Source organism: Lipophrys pholis (assembly GCF_963383615.2).
Source record: "Lipophrys pholis genome assembly, chromosome: 5".
NCBI lineage: Eukaryota > Metazoa > Chordata > Actinopteri > Blenniiformes > Blenniidae > Lipophrys > Lipophrys pholis.
In genome coordinates, this window is record NC_137628.1 from 30,178,724 (window position 1) to 30,202,011 (window position 23,288).

The 23,288-nt window shown below is 42.7% G+C and overlaps 1 protein-coding gene across 1 annotated transcript; it reads left to right on the top strand.

The window, feature by feature from the left end:
• The first annotated feature begins 757 nt into the window (after positions 1-757).
• Positions 758-22,912, top strand: smc3 (structural maintenance of chromosomes 3). Its single transcript, XM_080463329.1, has 29 exons — positions 758-939; positions 3,023-3,098; positions 3,224-3,262; positions 3,360-3,427; positions 3,528-3,599; positions 4,055-4,134; positions 4,259-4,337; positions 4,419-4,536; positions 4,938-5,113; positions 5,368-5,448; positions 5,804-5,968; positions 7,249-7,370; positions 7,791-8,004; positions 8,223-8,326; positions 9,134-9,233; positions 10,249-10,409; positions 10,578-10,719; positions 10,916-11,066; positions 12,006-12,158; positions 15,367-15,518; positions 15,714-15,872; positions 16,689-16,796; positions 17,064-17,172; positions 18,269-18,516; positions 20,364-20,576; positions 20,747-20,938; positions 21,043-21,220; positions 21,302-21,408; positions 21,932-22,912. Exons 1-29 carry the CDS (start codon positions 925-927, stop codon positions 22,001-22,003), a joined length of 3,654 nt encoding a protein of 1,217 aa, XP_080319455.1. The 5' UTR covers positions 758-924; the 3' UTR covers positions 22,004-22,912.
• The last annotated feature ends 376 nt before the right edge of the window (positions 22,913-23,288 follow it).

Here is a 23,288-nt window from a genome sequence, read left to right on the forward strand (position 1 = left end):
TCCTTTATATGACTCCCAAAAATGAAACACATCTGTATTGAACATTAGTTCTCACACTAAAGATACCCAATCCTCTAACATAATAATTATTTTCTCTTCATTAAAAAAAAAAGAATCATGTGTCAAAAAAGAGACATAAAAGTACAAATGAAATGAAATAAGCGTTGTGGATTTTATGATATTGTTTTTAAAAATGACAATTGTGGTTTTCTCTGTGGCGGAGTGGACATTCATAACGGGTTTTGGTAACAATGGCATACAGGTCAAATACACATTCTTTCAATAAAATAATATAACTGAGTTAAATCGGTGTTGAACTTGAGTAGAGACAGTTCAATTCAACTCAAATGATCAGTCTCAAGATCAATGAGGTGTGTCTTTGAAAATATGAAGACGATGATCCAGTTTTAAGTCATCGAAACAAATCAATGACCGTATTAACGGTGTTACAACTACAATTCCCAGAATCCCATGCGAAGACGCGCTATCCCCGCCTCCATTAGTTTGGCGCCGGGGAAGCAGACCTCTTGACCGTACCATTTTAGCTATTAGGGGGGTGGTTTTTGTAAGCAAATCTCACGTCTTATCAGCACATTAAAAGGCCAAGACCAAATTTTATTCAAATTTTGAGTATGGCAATATTCTCTCAGGTTAACTTCCTTGTCCTCTTATTCCTATGAAGGACGATTTAATATACATTTACAACTGCAACCCTGTTTTTAGATAATAGTGTATTCCATTTTATCCCGCCCCCGCCGCCATTTTCCATGTTATTCTCTCTTTTGCTGCACAGTTTTATGAAAATTGGAATTGCATTAAACTGTACAGCATAGTCCGACTGATTAAGCACCTGGTTTCTCCGGTTAAGTGGAGGTGGAGTTTTATCTCCAGATTCCGGCGAGGGGAGACCCTGCTTAGGCAGCCATGTACATCAAACAGGTAAGCTTAGCGCCTGTCGACTGGGGCATGTTGCCGACTGTCAGTGGCCTAGCATCGATGACGCTAGCCGTTGTTTCACTGAAATAACACTTGAACTTTTACTGAAAGATAATGTTGAGTGCACTGAGAAAGATAGAAACTCACCCCAGATGTGATGCATGTCCAGCTTACAGCACGCTTCCCCCCTCTTGTGGAACATTCAATGCACCATTGAGGCTTAAACATGCTAAGCTAACGCTACAAAGCTAACGGTACTTCAACATTTTCATGCGTCCGTTCTACAAATATCAACAGTAATGTGATGCATTCGGTTCCATATACAAACCTGTGTGTGTTTACCATATCGTGACCGTTAATTTAAAGTTTAAAGTTATTATCCAGTGCCAAGAGTCCTGCCGACGTCCAGAATGAAAACGGTTCGCCCATACAGTGTTGGAGTCTGCTCCCTCATGAATTATGATAAACTTCGTCTGCTGCTGTGAACCACACGAAGTTACACATCTGAAATATTCCACCTGACAACAAACAGTAACGTCTTACAACTTAACTTCTACCTCAAATGTACCCAACAGCGGCGCCACACGCATCAACTTTCGGCCAAAACAAATTTGATTGATTATGAATTATTATTATTATATATATTGATCTCTTGAATCAGGGGTTCTCAACCTATTTGACCTCTGGATCCAGTGTTCCTAGTACAAACTGTCCCGGGGCCCATTTAAAAAATTAACACATTCATTTCAACTGATCCGAGTCTTGGTTTGATTTTTCTTCAATATCTAAATCGAGTCCACTTCGATTAACAAGCTTAAACTTTGTAAAATAAATGATACGATGCACTGTGATATGTAGCCCTGCACATACAACACTGAGCAGGAGAACAATTTTAACAACCCAAGTTGCAACAAGAACAAATAAAAAGGCTCAAGTCAGTATTGACAAAAAAACAAACAGACAGAAATCCAAAAATATTTTATTTAAATACTCAAAAAACTGAAGAGAAATTCTGATAGATAAAAATGCTGCGGTAAAACCAGCAGCAGTGCAGCATTCGTGACGTCAGTGGATTCATGGGGTGCAAAGAGAAAACTCGCTGCTAATTCTTTTCAACAGCTGATGCTGTTTGTCTGACGCCATGTCAGCAATACGGCGACTCACATTGTCGTTTTATAGCGTGACAGTCATCAGCTTCTTGGCAGCAGCCTCCTCGATCATCTCATGGCACACGCCCACCGCGGCGGGCAGAACCAAGTCCTCCACTATGGCAAACTTATTTCTACTCTACGTCACATGTCTGGCTACGAGGTAGCTGGATGTAAAAGCACATTCAGAGTCGCCAGTCAGTGACAATGGATCGTGTCTATAACTGTAGCCCATTTTCTTTTCTCTTGAAATAATCCAGCCGCTTTCCAACCAGCTGTGGACGTTTGGTTTCTAGATGCCGCCTGAGTTTTGAAGGCGTCAGTACTTCGTTGCCTAGCATTAGCCCACACTCAGGATCGTACTTGCTGACATATTTCTTCTTTGAGGAGGAGGTGGCATCATTTTCATCTTCTATTTTTCTTTCAAAAAATGTCTCCATCATTTCAGTCAAAAGTTTACGCCTGGTTTCCTGTTCCGCTGCTTATTGGAGCATATTCAACAACTGAATGGCACGTCACAGCCCCAAGTTGTGGCAAGCAGCAGTGCGGTCCCGCAACCCACAGGAGTAGAACTGGAAGTTTGGGTCACTGCCCCATTGTCGAGAAGCACTGTCTTAAATGCATGGTTGAGTCAGACTGGAGTTGTTGGGAGTTGGCTGTAAAGCAGCAGTTCAAGTGTGTCTTTGGATAGTAAAAGGAGCCGGGGGACTCGGATGAAAAACAAACACGCACAGGGAAAGCATACAAACCCCTCAAACTAAGGCACCTTCCTGAAATGTAACCCACGTCTTCCAGCTATATATTCTAAACCACCTTCTCACAGTATTGAGTCGCATCAGAGATATAGACATTAACTTTCCTTGTCTGCCTGTGTTCAGTGTAAAAGCAGGTCGGTGTTTGGGCTGTGAACTCACCTTTATCTCCCGGTTTTCCAACAGGTTATCATTCAGGGGTTCAGAAGTTACAGAGATCAAACTGTGGTCGACCCCTTCAGTCCGAAACACAATGTCATCGGTGAGTATGTGCTGACCTCATTCTCTCACCAGGGTGTTGATCTATTTTGAATATATGAACAAACCTTTAAGAGCTGTCCAAGTTCTCTAACGTATGCTTGTGTTTTTGTGTTTTTCCTGTAACAGTTGGAAGAAATGGGTCAGGAAAAAGTAACTTTTTCTATGGTAAGTAGGTCCAAAATAATTTTTCCCTGTGGAAGTCCAACAGTCCCTCTTTTCCAGTATTTGTTGTCTAAAACTGTGACTCTGCTCTTTTTTGTAGCCATTCAGTTTGTGCTCAGTGATGAATTCAGCCACCTGCGACCTGAGCAGCGCCTGGCCCTGCTCCATGTAAGTACAGATGCACTCCGGTGCACAATGCATAGAGTGAATTAAATTCAAATTTCCTCGCTGATTGTACATCTTTTTCCTTCCTTTTGTGATTCTGTAGGAGGGAACTGGTCCTCGTGTTATTTCGGCTTTTGTGGAGATTATATTTGACAACTCTGACAACCGGCTGCCGGTAGGAATGGGGATTATTTTGCTTCGGTCCTGTTACAGTTATGTCTGACATTATGTCAGAGGTTGTTTCCATCTCAATACTGCTCAAAACCTTGTCTGTATTTGAAATACTGTTCTCATTGGAAGTCTCTGTGTCTGTTTTATTTGATTTAATTTCTGGTATTTTTCTGGACAGAGATTTTCCACATTTCTTTTATAATAGTTTTATCAAATTAACAACAAAATAAAAATAAGTAACAGGTACTGATAGCAGCGCTTACTTTGGTACAGAGAAAGCCATTTTATTGTGATGGCGAAGGCCGTGTGACTGTCACGCTCTAGAAATCCAAGCATCATTTTGACTGAGTGTAAAACTCTTCATCATGCAGCCTGGTGGAAACACTGTGACATAACCAGCCAATTCTACTCCTGTTTGTAATTCTCTGCTTGACAACTGATAAATGTCTCTCCTTCCAGATCGACAAAGAGGAAGTCTCCCTTCGACGTGTCATCGGCGCGAAGAAGGACCAGTACTTCTTAGACAAGAAGATGGTGACGTAAGTATAGCAGCAATTCATCTGTCCCCATCTCTGTGATGACAGGAAATCACCACTCTGTGATTGCATGTGTCTTATTCCTTTCTCTCTCTCGCTCTCTCTCTCTCGCTCTCTCTTTCTGCAGTAAGAATGATGTCATGAATCTTCTTGAGAGTGCTGGCTTCTCCCGCAGTAACCCTTACTACATTGTGAAGCAGGGAAAGGTGAGAAAGTGTCTGCTAATGGTGACCATCCTGCTGTCCCATCAACAAGTAGAGTTATTCATGCCGCGCAATGTTTTGCAGATCAACCAAATGGCCACAGCTCCCGACTCTCAGCGTCTGAAGCTGCTGAGAGAGGTGGCAGGGACTCGGGTGTATGACGAGCGCAAAGAGGAGAGCATTTCTCTCATGAAGGAGACAGGTAAACACGTCATAACAGCTGCTATACGTGGCTTTATCCAACAGTTTGTGTGTAATGCTGCATCTGCTTGTGTTCAGGTTTAGCTAGTGTGTTTTGAAATGTTTTCATACTGCTTGTACATACGCAGTCGTGTTTTACACAACACAAAGCCTATGTACTGCATACCATTGCTGATTAAAACAGTGTTGTAAATTATGTCATTTTTTTATTGGGTAGTCATGTATTCATGTTTTATATCAGGGTTTTTCTTCTGTTACGTGATTGAACTAGTAAAAGTGGTTCCATTGTCCAGCTCTTAATAGAGAAGGCTTTGCATCTATCAATAATTAGACTATTTGTGCAAAGGAAGATTTTTTTTTCTCTCATTTACAAAACAAGCACATGCATGTTTTTCCCCCCAGAGGGGAAGCGAGAGAAGATCAATGAGCTGCTGAAGTACATTGAGGAGCGTCTGCACACCCTGGAGGACGAGAAGGAAGAGCTGGCTCAGTACCAAAAGTGGGACAAGATGAGAAGAGCTCTTGAGTACACGATTTACAACCAGGAGTTGAACGAAACCCGTGCCAAGCTAGACGAGGTGACAAATATATGAAGTACACTGAATACTTTTTATTCAATCTGCATTACATTTTGTTGTGTCTTAACATAAATTTTGCGTTTTAAAGTATCTTGTTGCCAATACAATTATCTTTTATTTACTCATCACTGAAAAATAATTAAATGTACACAGTGAATCTTGTTTTAGTTAGAATTATTTTAAGATGATCAGTGTGTTACTTTTTTTTTTTTTGTGTGTGTGACTTTCATATTTCTCATTTGTTTGTTCTCCAGTTGTCCTCCAAGAGAGAGACGTGTGGAGATAAATCGCGACAGCTACGTGACGCTCAGCAAGATGCCCGCGACAAAGTAGAGGTAAAGAATTTTATCACAAATAGTAGCATTCTTATCTGAGAAAATAAATTACAAACCTGGGATTCATTGTGTCAAGTTGATCCTTCGTTTCTTTTTATGATAATGGGAATCCAACCGTTCATTTATTACGTTTGAGTTTTGTGGTTTAAAACCCCACATTTGTGTGCATGCTAAAGCACTAATATTGCACAAATTTAAAACTGAATTTAAGTGGTTTGACTCTGCTCTCACATTAATTTAGATGTTATCATAAAAATGATATCACTGTTATGAAAGTAAACGGTTGTCGTCACACTCCTTTGAAATGACTCTCATCGCCTTTTTTTCTCTTTTCTTTTTCCTCCCTTTTGTCTAGGAGACGGAGCGCGTTGTGCGAGAGCTTAAGTCCAAGATCTCTGCCATGAAGGAGGAGCGAGAGCAGCTGTCGGCCGAGCGCCAGGAGCAGATCAAGCAGAGGACCAAACTGGAGCTGAAGGCCAAGGACCTGCAGGATGAGCTGGCAGGCAACAGTGAACAGAGGGTACGGAAGCCTCCCATCTGCGTCACTCTGCACACATGATGCTGCACCCCCCCCCCCCCCCCCCCCACACACACACACACACACACTTCTCCCCACTCCCAGCACCGTCACGCTGTGACCAAAAGAAGCAATATAAATTAACTGAGCTGTAGAGCAATTTAGTTGGAAGTGTTAAATGTGTTTTACATGGAGCAGTAATGGGTTATGGTGTAGTTTATGTGCAGTCGACTCGTTCCTCACCGTCTTAACTGTTTGTGATGAATCACCATATTTTGCACGTTGTGCTATGTGGAGTGTTATGTGGGTAGTTTAGTGAAAGTCATCATGTTCCAGTTCTTAGGATGTAGGTGATTGTCTGATGGAAATCATTTCCATAATTTGTCTTGGATTATTACATAAAGTGTTGAAAAGATCTTTGTCTGAAAACGGTGTAAACTTATCACACTGGACATGTGTACGGAGTTACTTCAATTTGAGAAAAGCAACACAATGTCCAAGATGCCAGGAAATTCCAGTACATGTGACTTGAATCAAAAGAGGAATCAAGACACTTGAGCCTGCAAGTCGCGCTCCACCCGGGGCTCCACGTTTCCATCATCCCTCGTTTGAGGTTTTATGTACACAGTTGGCATGGAGGACTCTCCATATGGCCTCCTGGTGACTGTGTATTGGCGTGCATGTGTGGCTATGAAGATGATAATCATACATAACGGCTTTATTGACTCAGAGCGTGAATCATGATGGGTCCTAGGCAGCATGTTGGTGGTTGGATGGATTAAGCCCACCTGGCTACTTCTGGCGCCTCACCAGCCAAACGTTACTGGAGCAAAATAAAAAGGTCGCAAGCTGCAGGCGGTGCTGGTTTGATCAGCTTTGAAGGTGCTGGTCCAACCAGTAGGAAGTGGGAGGTGGTTGTTTATTCAGTTTTCAGTATGAAATGTGATCTGTTTACGATGCTACATCGTACTGTTGCACCCCAGAACCAGCAATTTTATTTAAGCTTAGTGTGCCAGGGTAAATAAACGTTCAAAGTCACAAATGATAACATTTCTCTTCGCATCAGGCCAGTTTTACATCTTTCATCAGAAAATCTCATGATGTGCAGAAATATGAGTCTTCACATCCATTCTGGCCATTCCTTAAGCCATTCCCAAAATTTGCCCAAAAATGAATGAAATAGACATTTTTTCCCTTCATTGGGATTTTTTTTCTTCCTAAAGTAACAAAGAAGTCTTTCATTTTGAAATGGATTGGAAAATGACCTGCTCTCGCTCTTCCAGAAACGCCTGCTGAAGGAACGCCAGAAGCTGCTGGAAAAAATTGAGGAGAAGCAAAAGGAGCTGCAGGAGACCGAACCTAAATTCAACATGGTGAAGGAAAAGGAGGAGCGAGGCATCTCCAGGTAGGGATGACTCACTCGGCTACGGCTTCTTGAGGCAGCTGGTGACCAGGCATAACTCAATGAGTCACTCATCACATATTTAATACATTTTGATAGCGAGGGATCAAGAGCTGGTTGCCTATGGGATGGTGGTGAGTGTTATTTGATCAGTTTTACAAATAAAAACCTGCTGGCGGGAAGGATATTTTTTCATTTGTTTACTTGAAGGAGTTAAAAAATTAAAACATACCTTTGTTCTTTCAAAACTGTTGACAATATATTATGACAATATAATATAAAATGGTTTATTATTTAAGACAGTTGTCAAATTCTGCATTCACTATTTCCTCGGAAGTGAACGTATTTGAAATGAATTTGTGATTTTGCTTTTTGATTAAGATAACAAAAAATGAGTGTAAGAATCCTCTCACCTCCTTCCAGATTGGCCCAAGCTACACAGGAGAGGACAGACCTTTATGCCAAGCAGGGCCGTGGCAGTCAGTTCACCTCCAAGGAGGAGAGAGACAAGTGGATCAAGAAGGAGCTGAAGTCTCTGGATCAGGCCATCAATGACAAAAAGAGGCAGATCGCAGCCATCCACAAAGACTTGGAGGACACGGAGACTAACAAGGAGAAGAACCTGGAGCAGTACAATGTAAGAAAACCCAGAGCCTTTAAATTGCTCCCTCAGTCCCTCGCTGGGAATCTGTGGCAGAGATTGTAAGCAGCGTTATGATTGTACAACCACACTGATCTTTCGCCCGAAATGACAGAAAGCTTATTATTTTGTCTCAATTTGACCTACACATCCTGTTATTTATTATATTTGTGTCATCAAAGTTCATTACAAACATCTCCAACCTTTGTGTTTAGAAACTGGATCAAGACCTAAATGAGGTCAAGACTCGTGTGGAGGAGCTGGACAAGAAGTACTATGAAGTGAAGAACAAGAAAGATGAACTGCAGAGCGAAAGAAAGTGAGATGTTTTTAGATGCCAGGCTGAAATAAAGCCTGAACTTAAAGTCAGTTTATATTTTTTTATGTCCAGAGAAAACGGCACCTCCAACCACTTCTGTCATGTTTTGTTTTGGTTTTTTTTTTAAAAGATGATTCAAGGTGGATTAATTATGCTGTTGTTGGTAAAATAAATCTTTAATTCTCTGCTATCTAGCACACAGCAAAAGTAATATTAACATGTTTTCCTTGCCATTTAATTTGAGATAACGCTCATTAAGATACAAGGTATTAAATAACATAAAAATAGGGCTTATTATTCTTCGGCTTTGAAAAAAAAAAAAAAAAGAAGAATTTCATTAGCTACAACAAAACCCTGATTACTTTCATGAATATTACTATAAGGACTTTCCATCTAATTTATTTCCACTGTCCACCTTTCAAACAATTGTATTTATTCTATTGGGTGAAAAGGCAAACAAATGACAGCGCTTACTGATTGAAGCTCCACAGCTGCTCGTTGTTATTGTTCCTAAAAATGTGAACAATAACACATTCACCCTAATGGAAACAAGAAGGGGTCTGTTTTGGCAGTTGTGTTGTTTTAATTATTTAAATGTGAATATTTATTAGCAACCAAGTAAAAACACTTCCAATGAATAGCAAGCTGAATTTCTCTTTTACTGTTAACGTTTCTGTAAATAATGTTATAATTCAGTGGCGTTTTAAATGGCCGACTGCTCTTCCTGTCAGTACCTGGGCTGCATTCGGGTTTCAGTCCTTGTGGTGACATAAGTGTGACAGTGTGTGATCGACTGTGTCTCTCCAGCTACCTGTGGCGTGAGGAGAACGCAGAGCAGCAGGCCCTGGCAGCCAAGCGAGAGGACCTGGAGAAGAAGCAGCAGCTCCTCAGAGCGGCCACTGGCAAGGTTCGTGTCACCGTGCATGACTGCATAATTATTGACTTGCATAATGGAACTCCAGGATACCCTCCGCTTCCGTCTGCACACGAGTGAAAGATCTGTCTGTGAGCACGGAAATGGAAAATCTTCCTCGGAGGGCTGAAGGCAAAATGAATGGCACTGCGCTAAAACGTGTACACGCATATATACATGCACTTCTTTCCTTTTTTCGTAGAGTGATATTCGTAAGCCAGAGGCACACCTGCCATGATGCATATCATAAACTTTCACACATGCATTTACAAGCGGAATAACCGTGAGAATGGGATCGGCACGCAGAGATATATGAAATCCCAAGTCTGGAAGTGCCCACCTGAATACTGCGGTGGACTCGCTTTGTGACTCAGCCAGTTGTCAGGATAGGTATATCAAATAGAATCATTCATTGGCCCTGCCACTGGAACCTTGTGATAGCATGCTAAATTTACATATGAGTCACTCCTCTCTGCCTCATTCAGTCATGTCTTCTGGGCATATACATCAATCAAATATCGCTTCTGAATAATGTCTGCTGAGATGAAAGGAGGCCATTTGTTGCTTCACGGACAAATCTCCTGCGTTTATTTTCTTACTCTGCTCCTGGCTGACTCATCCAATCCAGCTTCACAGACTCCTAATTTCCCCTCCAATTTCACCGTTTTCATTGAGTGTTTTAGCTTGGACATTATAGAGATTATACAGATTTCTTTCAGGTTTGCTTATCATACTGCAGAATGAGTTAATTAGTTAATGCCCTGCTGAGGAGGCGATGGCTGCTTTGTTTCCCTAAAGGATTATTGAGAAGTTGCCAACCTGATGGTGAGGAAACGTTGCTAAATGGTGGGACATTGTTCTAGAACCAGCCTCCCCAACCCCATTTCAAGCTTGTTAACATTACAAGTCAGCTACTAAATGACAAACATCCTGAAATACGGTGGATATTTACTTGTTTGAGGGGCTTTGTATGCATCTTTTAATTTTTCTTGTTTCTTTTTTTCCCCAGGCCATCCTGAATGGTATTGACAGCATCAACAAAGTCCTGGAGCATTTCAGAAGGAAAGGCATCAACCAGCATGTCATCAACGGTTACCACGGCATTGTCATGAATAACTTTGAGTGTGAGCCCGCCTTCTACACCTGTGTGGAGGTGACTGCTGGAACCAGGTGAGCTCTGCTTTCACATCTTGAATTTGATCTGTGCTTCTACATTTTGCCTCCACTCAAACTAGAAGAGGCCCATTGTTCGCTTCTTGGAGTCTTCTACCAACCTCACACATATTTGATGATTGTTTACATCCACAGTTTGTATTGAATGCATTTTGGGTTTTTTAGGTTGTTCTACCACATTGTGGAGACAGACGAGGTCAGCACTAAAATTCTCATGGAGTTTAACAAAATGAACCTGCCTGGTGAAGTCACATTTCTTCCACTGACCAAGCTTGATGTCAGAGACACGGCCTACCCAGAAACCAATGTAAGCTCCAAACATCTTTACATCACATCCTTTTATGTAGGGAAGTTAGAGCTGCGTGTAACATGTATTTTTTGTTTAAGTGATGTTAGACCAAAATGAACCCCTTTTTTTGTGGCTTATCCTGCAGCTAATTTTCCTCCAGTAGTAATTCCACGTAGTCCTGTGATGATATTAACTGGTTTATTTTGCCAAAAAGGATGCCATTCCAATGATCAGCAAGCTGCGCTACAGCACCAACTTCGACAAAGCCTTCAAACACGTGTTTGGGAAAACCCTGATCTGTCGTAGCATGGAGGTTTCCACCCAGCTGGCTCGAGCCTTCACTATGGACTGTATAACACTGGAGGGTAAGTTGAAATAAGATAAACACCACCATTTTCCACAAACGTATCTAAACATACTGGACATGAGAAAATCTGAGTAATTTGACAAGCAAAACTGAAAGTGGTGCTTCAAACTAAAAGGTTGCAGGAACACACACTAACGCTGATCACCACTGTTAAGACAAAACTATTTTCATTGCTGAAACAACTTGAACCGTTTCTTCTACTTGTATGCAGTAGCTCAAACTCGATTTTTAATACATGAAAGGAACGGTTAGAGCCGATTTCACGAGCTTGTCTTGTAGTTGATTGTTCATAAATGACTCTACGAACAATCAACCACAAGGCAAGATCACTGAATCTTACCTTGCATGGCAGCTGTCCACATGGCTCGGTGGGTGTGACTGACCAAAACTCTAAAGTCTACTGAAGCAGGGAAAATGTGATGTATAAGGAATGCCATTTTTAATACTTTTGAGCACTTTAAAATATCTTTATTACCACACAGATTAGCTCTTGTCTGTATTCAGTTCATATTGAAGTCTTGAGTTGCATCGATCTTGTATTGACTGCATCAATATCTGTGGCGTCTTGCTGATGCTCTTCTTTTGAGGAAGTTGTTTGTCAGTTGTGACATAAATGGACCAAATGTTTACACATTCACACACATTCACACACGGGTGCGGCCATGCAAGCCTCTGTCACTCCAATGGGAGCAATTTGGGGTTCAGTGTCTTGCCCAAGGACACTTCGGCATGCGGACAGGTGGAGATGGAAATTGAACCTGCAACCTTCCGATTGGGAGACTACCGCTCTACCAACCGAGACATGCCGCCCGTGTCATGAAGTCTCTCTCCCAGAGGGCACATGCATTTAGGAATTGTGGATATTGTTAAATAATTAGAAATATTTTTAGTTGACCTGCTAAATCGGGATTTCATTGTCATGTTTGTTGCTTTCAAGGCGACCAAGTGAGCCACCGTGGAGCTTTGACGGGAGGCTACTACGACACCAGAAAGTCCCGCCTGGAGCTGCAGAAGGACATGAGGAAGGCTGAGGAGGAGCTCGGCGAGCTGGAGGCCAAGCTCAATGAAAATCTGCGCAGAAACATTGAACATATCCTTTCCATTAAAACATGATGTGTGTGGCCATCACAGTATTATTACAGCATTGATACTCACAGCGAAATCTGGCAAGTTGGAGCTCAGGTAGAAAGTTTTGGAGTATTATTTGATTGCATTAGAGTTAGCTGGATGAGTTTTTCTAACTTCTATTATTGACAAAGAAATCTGCAAGCATTTCAAATGGAAAAAAATTCTCTTTCTGTCGACTAAGTTTGAAATGGGTTTATTGGACAATGAGTCATGTAGTTTCACCAAAGCTTGAACAGATTAAAATTTCATTAGCAACACATAATTTCTCCCACTGAGATTTGTTGATTGTAGCATCACGTCTGAGTCACCAAAGAATACAGAGAAGACTTGTGCATGTGTGGCATTAATCTGTCTGAATTTGACAATTAATTATGAACTAACCAGACTTCTCTTTTCAAAACACCTTTTTTTTTTTCTTTTTTTTTTTAAAGGCTTTTGCTTGTGTGAGTTTCACTTTTGAGGTTACAATGAGCTTTCTCAAGTCACTTCTCATATTAACCTAATGTAGAGCTTTTAATACTTATATTGAGGATATTTGTCTTTGACACCTAGACGCTAAAGCTGACTTTTTAGAGTTTAATAAAATAAAATGTAAGATTTAAATAACTACAGGATTTTCTTAAATCACAATTGGAGGTGCAAGCTTTCCTCTTATGCAGTCATTACATACTATAATATAAAATCCATATCAGGGGGAACAAACAGCTTCTCATAGCCTCCGAATGCTTTGCTGTGGAAAATACACTGATCACATTCTGTCAGTTACTGAGTGATGTCAAACGGCTGAGCTTTACTTCAGATGAGGATTAAATCCTTCTTGGTTATGTAGCTCCCTCAGAACGAGCAGAAAGCTGACTCGGCTGCAGCGCCGGGGTTTAGGTAGGTCAGGGAGGATTAGCGTATGGAGGATCATATTGGCCAGAGCCGTGACTCACTGCTGGACGGCCCACCAAGGCAAAACAAGTGCATCATTTGTTTCACTTCCGCTTGGCTGTAATTAATGCGCGTTTGTTCACCTGTATGACGTTGCGTTGCTTCTCAGTCAATGTGTGCACATAGGTCGGAGAAAGAGGCAGCTGTGGGAATGACATGCTGCCCGTCCTTCACTCCTGCAGCAGTGAGTCAGAGAACAGCTCACTCATTTAAAAGCTCCTTGTTGCTCACTCTCCATCACTAACCTGTCGATAAGCATGAGATTACAGTGGTGCACCTCATCCAGCTATTTTAAGATGCCATCCTGGATTTGCCCTGGCAATCCAGAGTGAATGTGCTGCGAGTATTGGTGCACCCCACTCCTAGGCTGCGTTCACACTGCTGGTCTTGATGCTCAATTCAGATTGCCGGGATCTGTTTTTTTTTCGTGCGATCGTTCACATTACATTTTAAACTCGACCTCTTGTCAGACTGCCGTGTGACTCGCTGTTTCCAGCCCAAATCTCAGTGTAGGAATAATGTTAAAACTCTAAAAACTAATATATGTGTAATAATGAACACGCCATGAACACACAAATTCACGAGATAAATAAAATAAAGGGTAAGAGAATTTGGCTCCCAAAATGGGGGATACCACTCATATCTGGCAACATTGTTCAGACCGTGTAGATCCATTTTCAAGAGGTTGTTAAATACGAACTGACAAAATCTAGACAACATGAGGACAAAAAACAGAGCACAGCTTTTATTCTGGTGGAGCCACTTCCTCCAGTGCTCATCTGTGACGTCGGTGGCGAAGCAGTCACATGTAGAAAAATATCAGAATTGGTACCACATATGATGGAGGCCTGGGTCAGGTGTGAAAAAAATCAGTATTGTAGCTTTCACATGGTCACTAAACAGGTCGGATATGAGTCACTGAGAATTGAGTCGCATTTGCCTGCAGTGTGAACAAGCTCATAGATTGATGTAAAACCTTCTTGATTTTTTTGTCTTTTCTAAGAGCTATTGAGGCGTTCCGCTAAGTTACTCTGGGAAATCCTCTGACCTTCAGTTGATTGATCAGCCTGGGTGTTCATTGAGTTCTGTGTAATGTCAGAGCAATGTCGCCCTGCTCAAAGATCAATAAGCCTGTCAGTTAAATTATCTTGGTGAGGAGTACGTGCCGCCCTTCTTAAGCTTCTGCCTTGATATCAGGGATGAAGTCGCCTACAAGGATCCCTACACATCATTGAAGCACTCAGGGTCGAACTCAAAAGCCACAGGACTTCTTGATAACGTTGCTTTGAAGCAGGGTGTAACAAAAGCTAGAATTGTTGCTCCCTGTGACCACATTAATTGTAACGTCGGGCATTAAAAACACAATTGATGATAATGAGTCGGGAGACAATTACCAGACAAGTGTGACATCAACACTAATGGACACAAGGATAGTTATTAGCAATGATTGTGCTTGAATGAGTTTTTGCTCATCACAACACAGTATCGCTGTCCTGGTTCAGTTTTCCTTTTGCTTCGGCCTGAAATAAATAAGAAAAATGACAGTGCTGCTCAAAAAGCCTGATCTCCAAAATATCTGATGTTGGTAAATAACTGTTTCACCTTGTAAATGTGACTTTTCAGCTGTATCATTGTTCGCATTGTAAGGGTCACAGATTTGATGAGAAATTATTGAGCAGGTTTCAGATCTCATATCAGACCGTTTCTGTGTCCTCCTGTCAATCCAGCGTCGTTCTTCTCTTCCACATTTTCCAGTTCTGGTTAATACAGCGCTTCTGATCCCAGGTGACTGTTGGGAAATAATAATAATAACTATATTTATAGTTATAAAGGAAAGGCAGTTGGTCGCAAATACAGACATTCATTCACACCTCGGAGCATTTGCTTGTAAAAAATACGCCTCAAGTTTGTGATTTTGGACTGAGGAAAACAGGCTGCCTGGACAAACTATATGTGCAAGGAAGAACATGCAAACTCACAACAGGAAAGGCCTCCAATCCCAGAACCTAGTGAGGTATTGAACAGGATGCCATTTTAGTCCTTCAAGTCTTTCATAGGATAAATGTAGCACAACTCATGTAACTTTTGAGCTCATCCTCCTATTAATTCTAAAGAAAGATAGAAATTCAGTGCAAAATTAGTTTTGTCAGTTTAGTGTCTTCTGAAGGAAAATGATGATACTCTGATGATGATACTCATGTGTATCCTACAGTGTTGTCCTTAACTGTTGCTTTTACGCATCAACAATGAAATTGACCAACTGATGAACCAGATGCAGCAGATCGAGACTCAGCAGAGGAAGTTTAAGGCCTCTCGAGACAGTATTCTGTCAGAAATGAAGATGCTGAAGGAGAAGAGGCAGCAGTCGGAGAAGACATTCATGCCCAAGGTAAAACGATGCAGTTGCTGTTTTGGCACGATAGCAGAAATTAAGTCAAGTACAAGGTCAAAGTTCACTGAGAGCAAACTGAATGAAATATTTACCGCTTTCCTTGAAATGTGTCCGGGACTCTTCTGGTCCTCCCGTTGTCTCTGCGTGCTGTCCTCTGATGTCCAATGTATCGTCCCTGTTCATCCTCTTCAGCAACGGAGTCTCCAGAGTTTGGAAGCCAGTCTCCACGCCATGGAGTCCACCAGGGAGTCCCTGAAGGCCGAACTGGGGACAGACCTGCTCTCTCAGCTCAGCCTGGAGGACCAGAGGCGCGTGGATGACCTCAATGATGAGATTCGACAGTTGCAACAGGTCAGAAAAATCTTTGAGCCTGCAAAACCTACAGCACACTTTTTAAGACTTTGACATAAGTGGCATTAGTTTTATATACAGTGTACAGGCTCGTCAGCCTGTTCCGCCTAAATCTCAACGTTAGATACCAAATATAAGACCCTGAATGTTGGACGGCTCCTTTTTTCTCTCCGCTCACACATTGTTTACATCTGGCAAATAAAAGTAAAATAAAATAATGCCAGTTACTTACATATCGTCTATCTGTTTCCATTCATTCTACACATCCGGCACGTATATATTCAAATGATGGGACTGAGGTGAGAGTAGCAGGCAGCAGCTGTGTGTGGGATGCATCTCTTTCTCTTCCTCTGCTGGCTGCTCTCAGCTCCGTGAACTCCAAGCCATTCCTGCTAATGTTCCACAACAGCTCCGCCTCCACAACATGGAGCCCCACATGTATGGTTCTGCACTGTGGGCAGTTATCAGATTATGTTACTCGCTGAGTGGCGCTGGGCTTTGTATTCACATGGTAATCTAAGAATTTATTGGACTCGAGACACATAAGGGGGTGTTTGTTTAGATTTATTTTTTTGTTGTTGTTGCATATTCTGTTTTTATGGATAACTGCAGCTGTGGCCGATGATTTTCAGAAACCGCTTGCGTATAATGAATGTTGTTTTCTCTGTAGGAAAGGAGATTTTGGCCGAGGCGACAAACAATTCACAATCACTTTATTAATTCCTCACTTATCCAGCATGATGACATCATTTCATCAGAGTAAATCTGTCCCGAGGTCTTCACATAAGTAACATCTGTGTGTCTGTCCACTCGCAGGACAACAGACAGCTGTTGAACGAGAGAATAAAGCTGGAGGGCATCATGACCAGAGTGGAAACGTATCTCAATGAGAACTTACGGAAGCGTTTGGACCAAGTGGAGCAGGTACACTATTCATTAATGTCTCTCAGTGTAACGCCGTTGTATAACTGTTTGTTTTCAATCACCTCTGTTATGTTAATTAGTAAGTGTGTGTTTCATCCTTTTTGTTTCCACCCAATAGATCATTCAGTTAGTATAATGCACTGACGGCGTGTGTTGTTGCAAATAAAAAGTCTTGAACTCGGCGCTTCCATTCAAACGAGTCACACGAGGCGCGTTTGAATTTGCATGTCCCTCCTTTTTGATGTCGTCTCATTTGCATTGATCCAGGAGCTCAACGAGCTGCGAGAGACCGAGGGAGGCACGGTGCTCACTGCCACCACGTCGGAGCTGGACGGGATCAACAAACGCGTCAAAGAGACTCTGTCTCGATCAGAAGGTACCTGTTGTTCTAAAAAAAACCTGTGAATCAAACACACTAGAGTTCCTTGTTCTTCTACAGGAGCTTTAGAAAGGCCAGCGAGGGTTTGTAGGTCTCAAGCTTCCACGTAACGGGAAATAAAGCAAAATCTGAATTAAAAATCAAGAGAAAGCACAATTTAAAGGTGTGTTGTTGTTTTTTTTTACTCAGCCACTTCTGAAAAGATGGGGGTGCCTTTTAGGACATTAAATCTTTTAATATCCAGTGCTTCAGACTTTTATGAACCTTTATTTAATTTTCAATATTTGTAATTTAAAAGTGAGAATATTAAAATTATTTTGAGAACTGATGCATAATCCATTTTAAAATATTAAAAACAAACATTGCAAATAGTTTGTAGGAATATAAGACAAATCTTGTTATTATAGTTTATTCAATCTTTACATTTCGTGTGCTGATTACTTCTTTTGAGCTGCACCGTGAAACGTCCGTCACGCAAGTTATAAACGGTGCTTATTGTTCCAGTGTGATGAATCTGAACCTTTCTCTTGGGGTTCACGCGTTGCCAGTTGCAGTCTGAAGTTTAGATGGCGTCCTTAGGGTTTGTGCCGCCAGCAGATGGTGAGACGCGCCGTGATAGTTCACTCACACTCTGAGCCGACATGTAACTGCTCAGGCTGCTCGTCCAGCCGCATAAATGTTCTCGTGTTTCTGTGACTCAGACGAGGTTGATAGAAAGCACTTGTTCCTAAATAGAATTAATTTGCAGGGACTCGTTCTTCATCCTTGTCACCAACTAAAGAAAGAATCACGGAGCCGTCTTGATCTTAAGTAGGTTTTAAATTCCATCCACCTGTTGTTGCTCTGCCATTTATATCTGTTCTGAAGGATAAAATTTCCTTTTGTCGTCCTCGAATTGAGTAATTGCGTCAAGTGAAGATGGAGTCCTGCCCGTTCCTAGATCAGTGCCTAGTTGTTCGTGTCCGTAACGTTTCCAAGCGGGTAATTTGTTCAGGCTTGGCCATGACATGTAGGCCACACATCTCATGTCTCATCTGACTGAACCTCATCACCTCTCCTCGGCTGTTATCACCTCCTCCGCCTCCTTCCACAGATCTGGATACTCTGATCGACAAGACAGAGGGGGAGATAAAGGACCACATAAAGAGCATGGAGCGATGGAAGAACATTGAGAAGGAGCAGAATGACGCCATCAACCACGACACCAAGGAGCTGGAGAAGATGACCAACAGGCAGGGCATGCTGCTCAAGAAGAAGGAAGAGTGCATGAAGAAGATCCGAGAGCTGGGCTCGCTGCCTCAGGAGGCCTTCGAGAAGTACCAGACGCTCACACTCAAACAGGTACACTCACCCTGGGCTAACATGAAGTCTAATACAGCCAAATAGATCTTTGTGTTTGAGCTACATGCAGCTCTTGTCCTGCCTCTGGCTGGCCCAAATGGCCTAATGGGGAAATTCTAAATGAAATCGTGAGTGTACACCATGCATGTTAAACTGCATTTTTGTAGACATATCTTTACCATTATTCACTGTGTAAGTAAAAAAGAAAAAATCGTTTGAATCATCATTATTCCACAAAACACAGGAGAAATACGTGAGGTTTAAAAATTCAGAACAAGATCTTCTCTAAAGTTAAGTCATATTGAGCTGAATTGAAGGGAGCTTAAGCAGCGTAAAGTTGAAGTTAAGAGGAACACATTATATAAAATAATATTTTACACAATACAATGTACCCACAGTGAAGTATTGCTTAAGATAAAGACCTGAGAAAACTTAAGAAATGGCTTGGAGAGTGTTTTTAAGTCTTATAAAGAAAAGCCGATGTAGGAGTTTGAACTTTGCTGCTTGAGCGAATAAATCATTCAAACTTCATTTATATAGCACATTTAGTGCTCTACAGGGTTAAAACAAATAAAAGCAGTGATACTCATCTGCCCACCCCTTGCCATTCTATATATACTTATGAAAAATAAAGAAAAAGTAAAATCCTGTAAAAGGTGATGTTGGTTAAAAGAAAGTGTTTTTCAGTGTGTTTGATGGCTCATGTATCCTGAAGAATAAAACAAAATTCTTCCGCTTTATGCGTCCACTTGGGTTTGGTAGAAGAAGAGCAGCAACCTTGTGTTTTCATGTTGTTCCCATATCTGCATACACACCCGCCCACAGCAACAATACGCTTTATTTATAGTTCCTCACTGTAAAATGTACCGTTTATGGGCTGTTTTAAAAAAAACATCAAAAAGGCTGAACTGAAAAACAGTAGATGACCCGACTCAGACAACACAACAGCTGCAGTGGGAATTCAGTGGGTCATTCTGCATTTCCACTTTCTTTCCTGCCCTCCAGCCGCTCGATTCTGAGTCTGTTCAAGCAGCCAATCCCCCGTCTCTTCAGGAAAAAAGCCCAAGGGCTGACACATCCCACCCACTCGCCAGTGACTCAGACACTAGTTAGTGCCCTGTCTGATGCCCCCCCCCCCCCCCCCCACACACACACACACACACACACACACACACACACACACTCCAAGACTGAATCGTGTGTGTGTGTGTGTGTGTGTGTGTGTGTGTGTGTGTGTGTGTGTGTGTGTGTGTGTGTGTGTGTGTGTGTGTGTGTGTGTGTGTGTGTGTGTGTGTGTGTGTGTGTGTGTGTGTGTCAGTCATTAACACTCCATATAGTTAATGCTGCTCTGTGGGACGCTGCTCGGGGGGGGGGGGGGGTGCTATTGATTGTAGAAGTGGTCGAGCGTTCACAGTAATAATGACACTTGCTGGTTCACTCAGTCATCAGTGATTCAAACGGATGCATTTATCGTTTCCACTTTCTGCCACTGATCCAGTCTTGAACTGATCGGGCGAATCCGTCGCCACATATAAGTAGAGTCTGTTCAGATACTTTTAATGAAACGGTTCAGAAGTCGCATCCTTCTTAAAGTCAGCAGTGTTGATAAGACGTGCAAACTAATGGGAACCGGATGAAGCGACGCCAAAAGTCCCTCTTTGCGTGAGAAACAAAGTGCAAAATTGCCATAGTGACTAATTATCGACACCAATCAGCCTGTTTAAACGACATACTTTAAAAACAGAAGAGATTTTTCGTGTTTTTCAGAATTAATTTTCATGAATCCTGACGGTCTGACCTCACCTCCAGCTACTGATGAAATAACGCCTCCGTCCCTCTCTCACCAGTTGTTCAGAAAACTGGAGCAGTGCAACACGGAGCTGAAGAAGTACAGTCACGTCAACAAGAAGGCTCTGGACCAGTTCGTCAACTTCTCCGAGCAGAAGGAGAAGCTGATCAAACGCCAGGACGAGCTGGACCGCGGCTACAAATCCATCATGGAGCTCATGAACGTCTTGGAGCTGCGCAAGTACGAGGCCATTCAGCTCACCTTCAAACAGGTACAGTACGACCCCCCCCATCAGCTGCTCCTGGTGCTTATAAACTGTGGCTTTCCAGACGAAGACAGCAAAGTCTTACAGTATTTAAATGTTACTTGTATTAAGGTCCTCCTGTTTCCCAGCAGTTGATATCATCATGATGTCACCACGTCTTTCCTCCTTCCTCTCAGGTGTCCAAGAACTTCAGTGAGGTTTTCCAGAAGCTGGTGCCGGGCGGGAAAGCCACGCTGGTGATGAAGAAGGGGGACGCTGAAGGCAGTCAGTCCCAGGACGAAGGCGAGGGCGGAGCAGATGGCGAGAGAGGCTCCGGCTCACAGAGCAGCGTCCCCTCGGTCGACCAGTTCACCGGAGTCGGCATCAGGGTGAGAATCTCTTCTTCTTTCTTTAAACCGAATCTCGGTGGGTCGATAAAGTCTCCGCTGTGTGAGAAGTGCTCAGCCTGACGTAGCTCCTGTTTGCTGTGCAGGTGTCGTTCACGGGGAAACAGGGCGAGATGAGGGAGATGCAGCAGCTGTCTGGAGGTCAGAAGTCGCTGGTGGCCTTGGCTCTGATCTTTGCCATCCAGAAGTGTGACCCCGCTCCGTTTTACCTCTTTGACGAGATCGACCAGGCGCTCGACGCCCAGCACAGGAAAGCTGTGTCGGGTAGGACGCCGCCATCGCCGCCGGCAACCGGAGCCGTTTTCACTATAAACAGCTTTTAATGTTCTGATTTCTTCCTTCCAGACATGATCGTGGAGCTGGCGGGACACGCCCAGTTCATCACCACCACCTTCAGGCCGGAGCTGCTCGAGTCTGCCGACAAGTTCTACGGTGTCAAGTTCAGAAACAAGGTGAGGATTCTCACTCACACACACACACACACACACACACACACCCCTCCACAATTAAAGCACCACAACCATTAGGAGGTGAAGAACCCAGAAAGCCGCTGCTTCACTCCATTAACCTACATAAACTGATTTATTGGATCGAGGAGACAAACTACATCAGTCCTCCGCCAGACGGCCACGTTTTACCACATTAGATCCTTGTAAGCGTGAACTTACTCTTCTGGGAAATCCTATTTCCCCCCCAAGGTTGAGAGCAGGACGGGTTGGTGATGTAGTTTGTCTCCTGCGCCGGGGTGAAGTGAAGAGATTTTGATTCTATAATCTGTGTTGTTATGGTCGTTAACGGTGGAAGCTGCCGGCTGACGCCTTTCAAAGTGATTAAAGAGAATAAAGTGATTCAGTTTTACACTGTGAAAGAAAGAAAAAACCTGAAGGAGGCAGTTCTCAAGTCTCCAGGTTTCATAACGAACCGTTTTTCGCTGAGTCAGACGGACGGGTCATCGACAGCTCTTCTGTGTTTCAGGTGAGTCACATCGACGTGATCACGGCCGAGCAGGCCAAAGACTTTGTGGAGGACGATACAACCCATGGCTAAGAGCCTCCGACTCGCCATCGCTATCTTCCTCATCATCTTCCTCATCCTCCCACTCAGCGCCGCCACACTCCGCTCAGATCCACAACAGAGAAACGTTTTGCTCAGACCGTCGCTCAACGTCAGTTAGTTTGTAGTTTGAATGTTTTGTTGGCACTCGGCTGAAGATGCTGGTGTTTGCCCCCGCTGGGGTTGAATAACGCTGGTGTTTGCCCCCGCTGGGGGTGAATAACGCTGGTGTTTGCCCCCGCTGGGGGTGATTCCAGTGCTTTCATGAGACCCTGCTTCCTGGTCGTTGCTCTGCTCAGGCTGTCGCTGTTGGACGTGTTCAGTCTGACCGCCTGGAGAAGTTTTCTTTCTCTACAACCTCATTAAAAGTGAGTTCTGGTGGTGGTGGTGGTGGGTGGAGGGGGGCGGGGGGTTTGTTGCCAGGTTTGGCCGGTTCCTTTTTGCCACCGATCTTTCTCTAATGTATACTCTTTGTACTCCCGTAACAATGCCTACATGTATTTGTCTCATGAAGCCTCAGAAGGCTTGAAATGTTCCAAGGTCGTGGGTCCTTCTTTTGGTTTTTTTGTTTTTTTTTGGTTCTTCCTGTTTTGTGGACTTCATTGTTTTTAGGTCACTGAAATATATGAAGGTTTGATTCCAAAACGGCCGATCGCGAAGTCTCTCGACTCTCGCAATGTTTAATATTCAGTTCAGTTGTGAAAAACCTGGTACAGGACTCCCAGGCTGCAGGTCACTGCTCATTTTCTAGAAACAAACGGTCGTTAAGCTTTTTTACATTTGGTCGTTGTGGACGCTTCGTTTTGGAATTAAACTCCTCATATGTTGCACCGAGGTTCAAATCTGCCTTTTCAATGTTTTTGTTCCTTTTTATGTAATTAGAAAACTAAAAATAAAGTGCTTAAAAATGAAACTTTGGGTGTGCTCCTCCTTCTGACCACTAGGTGGTGCTGTGTCACTGAGCCCTCACTAATCTGGTTTCTACAGAGGGAAGAAGATGAGATGATGATGTTACATTTAGTGGCTCCGTTCTGTACAGACGACATAATAAATTACAAACAGAGAAAGTGCTGGTTGGTTTAGTTAAAGTTAACATGTTAAGTTAACAAAAAAGTTAACAAAAAAGACAAAGTGATGAAATTCTATTGATTCAACAGTAAAACAAGTATAAATTTACTCACCGAGTTAATGGACACGAAACTCCACTGTAGTTCTATAAGCTTCAGCTCCTGATAAGGAATTAATTCTAGAATCAAAATGCTGAATGTCGCCTAACTTC

Coding starts and splice junctions, on each gene's coding strand:
- smc3 (XM_080463329.1), top strand. Junction 4,135..4,258: donor TTAGACAAGAAGATGGTGAC/GTAAGTATAGCA, acceptor CTCTTTCTGCAG/TAAGAATGATGTCATGAATC. Junction 11,067..12,005: donor GGACTGTATAACACTGGAGG/GTAAGTTGAAAT, acceptor GTTGCTTTCAAG/GCGACCAAGTGAGCCACCGT.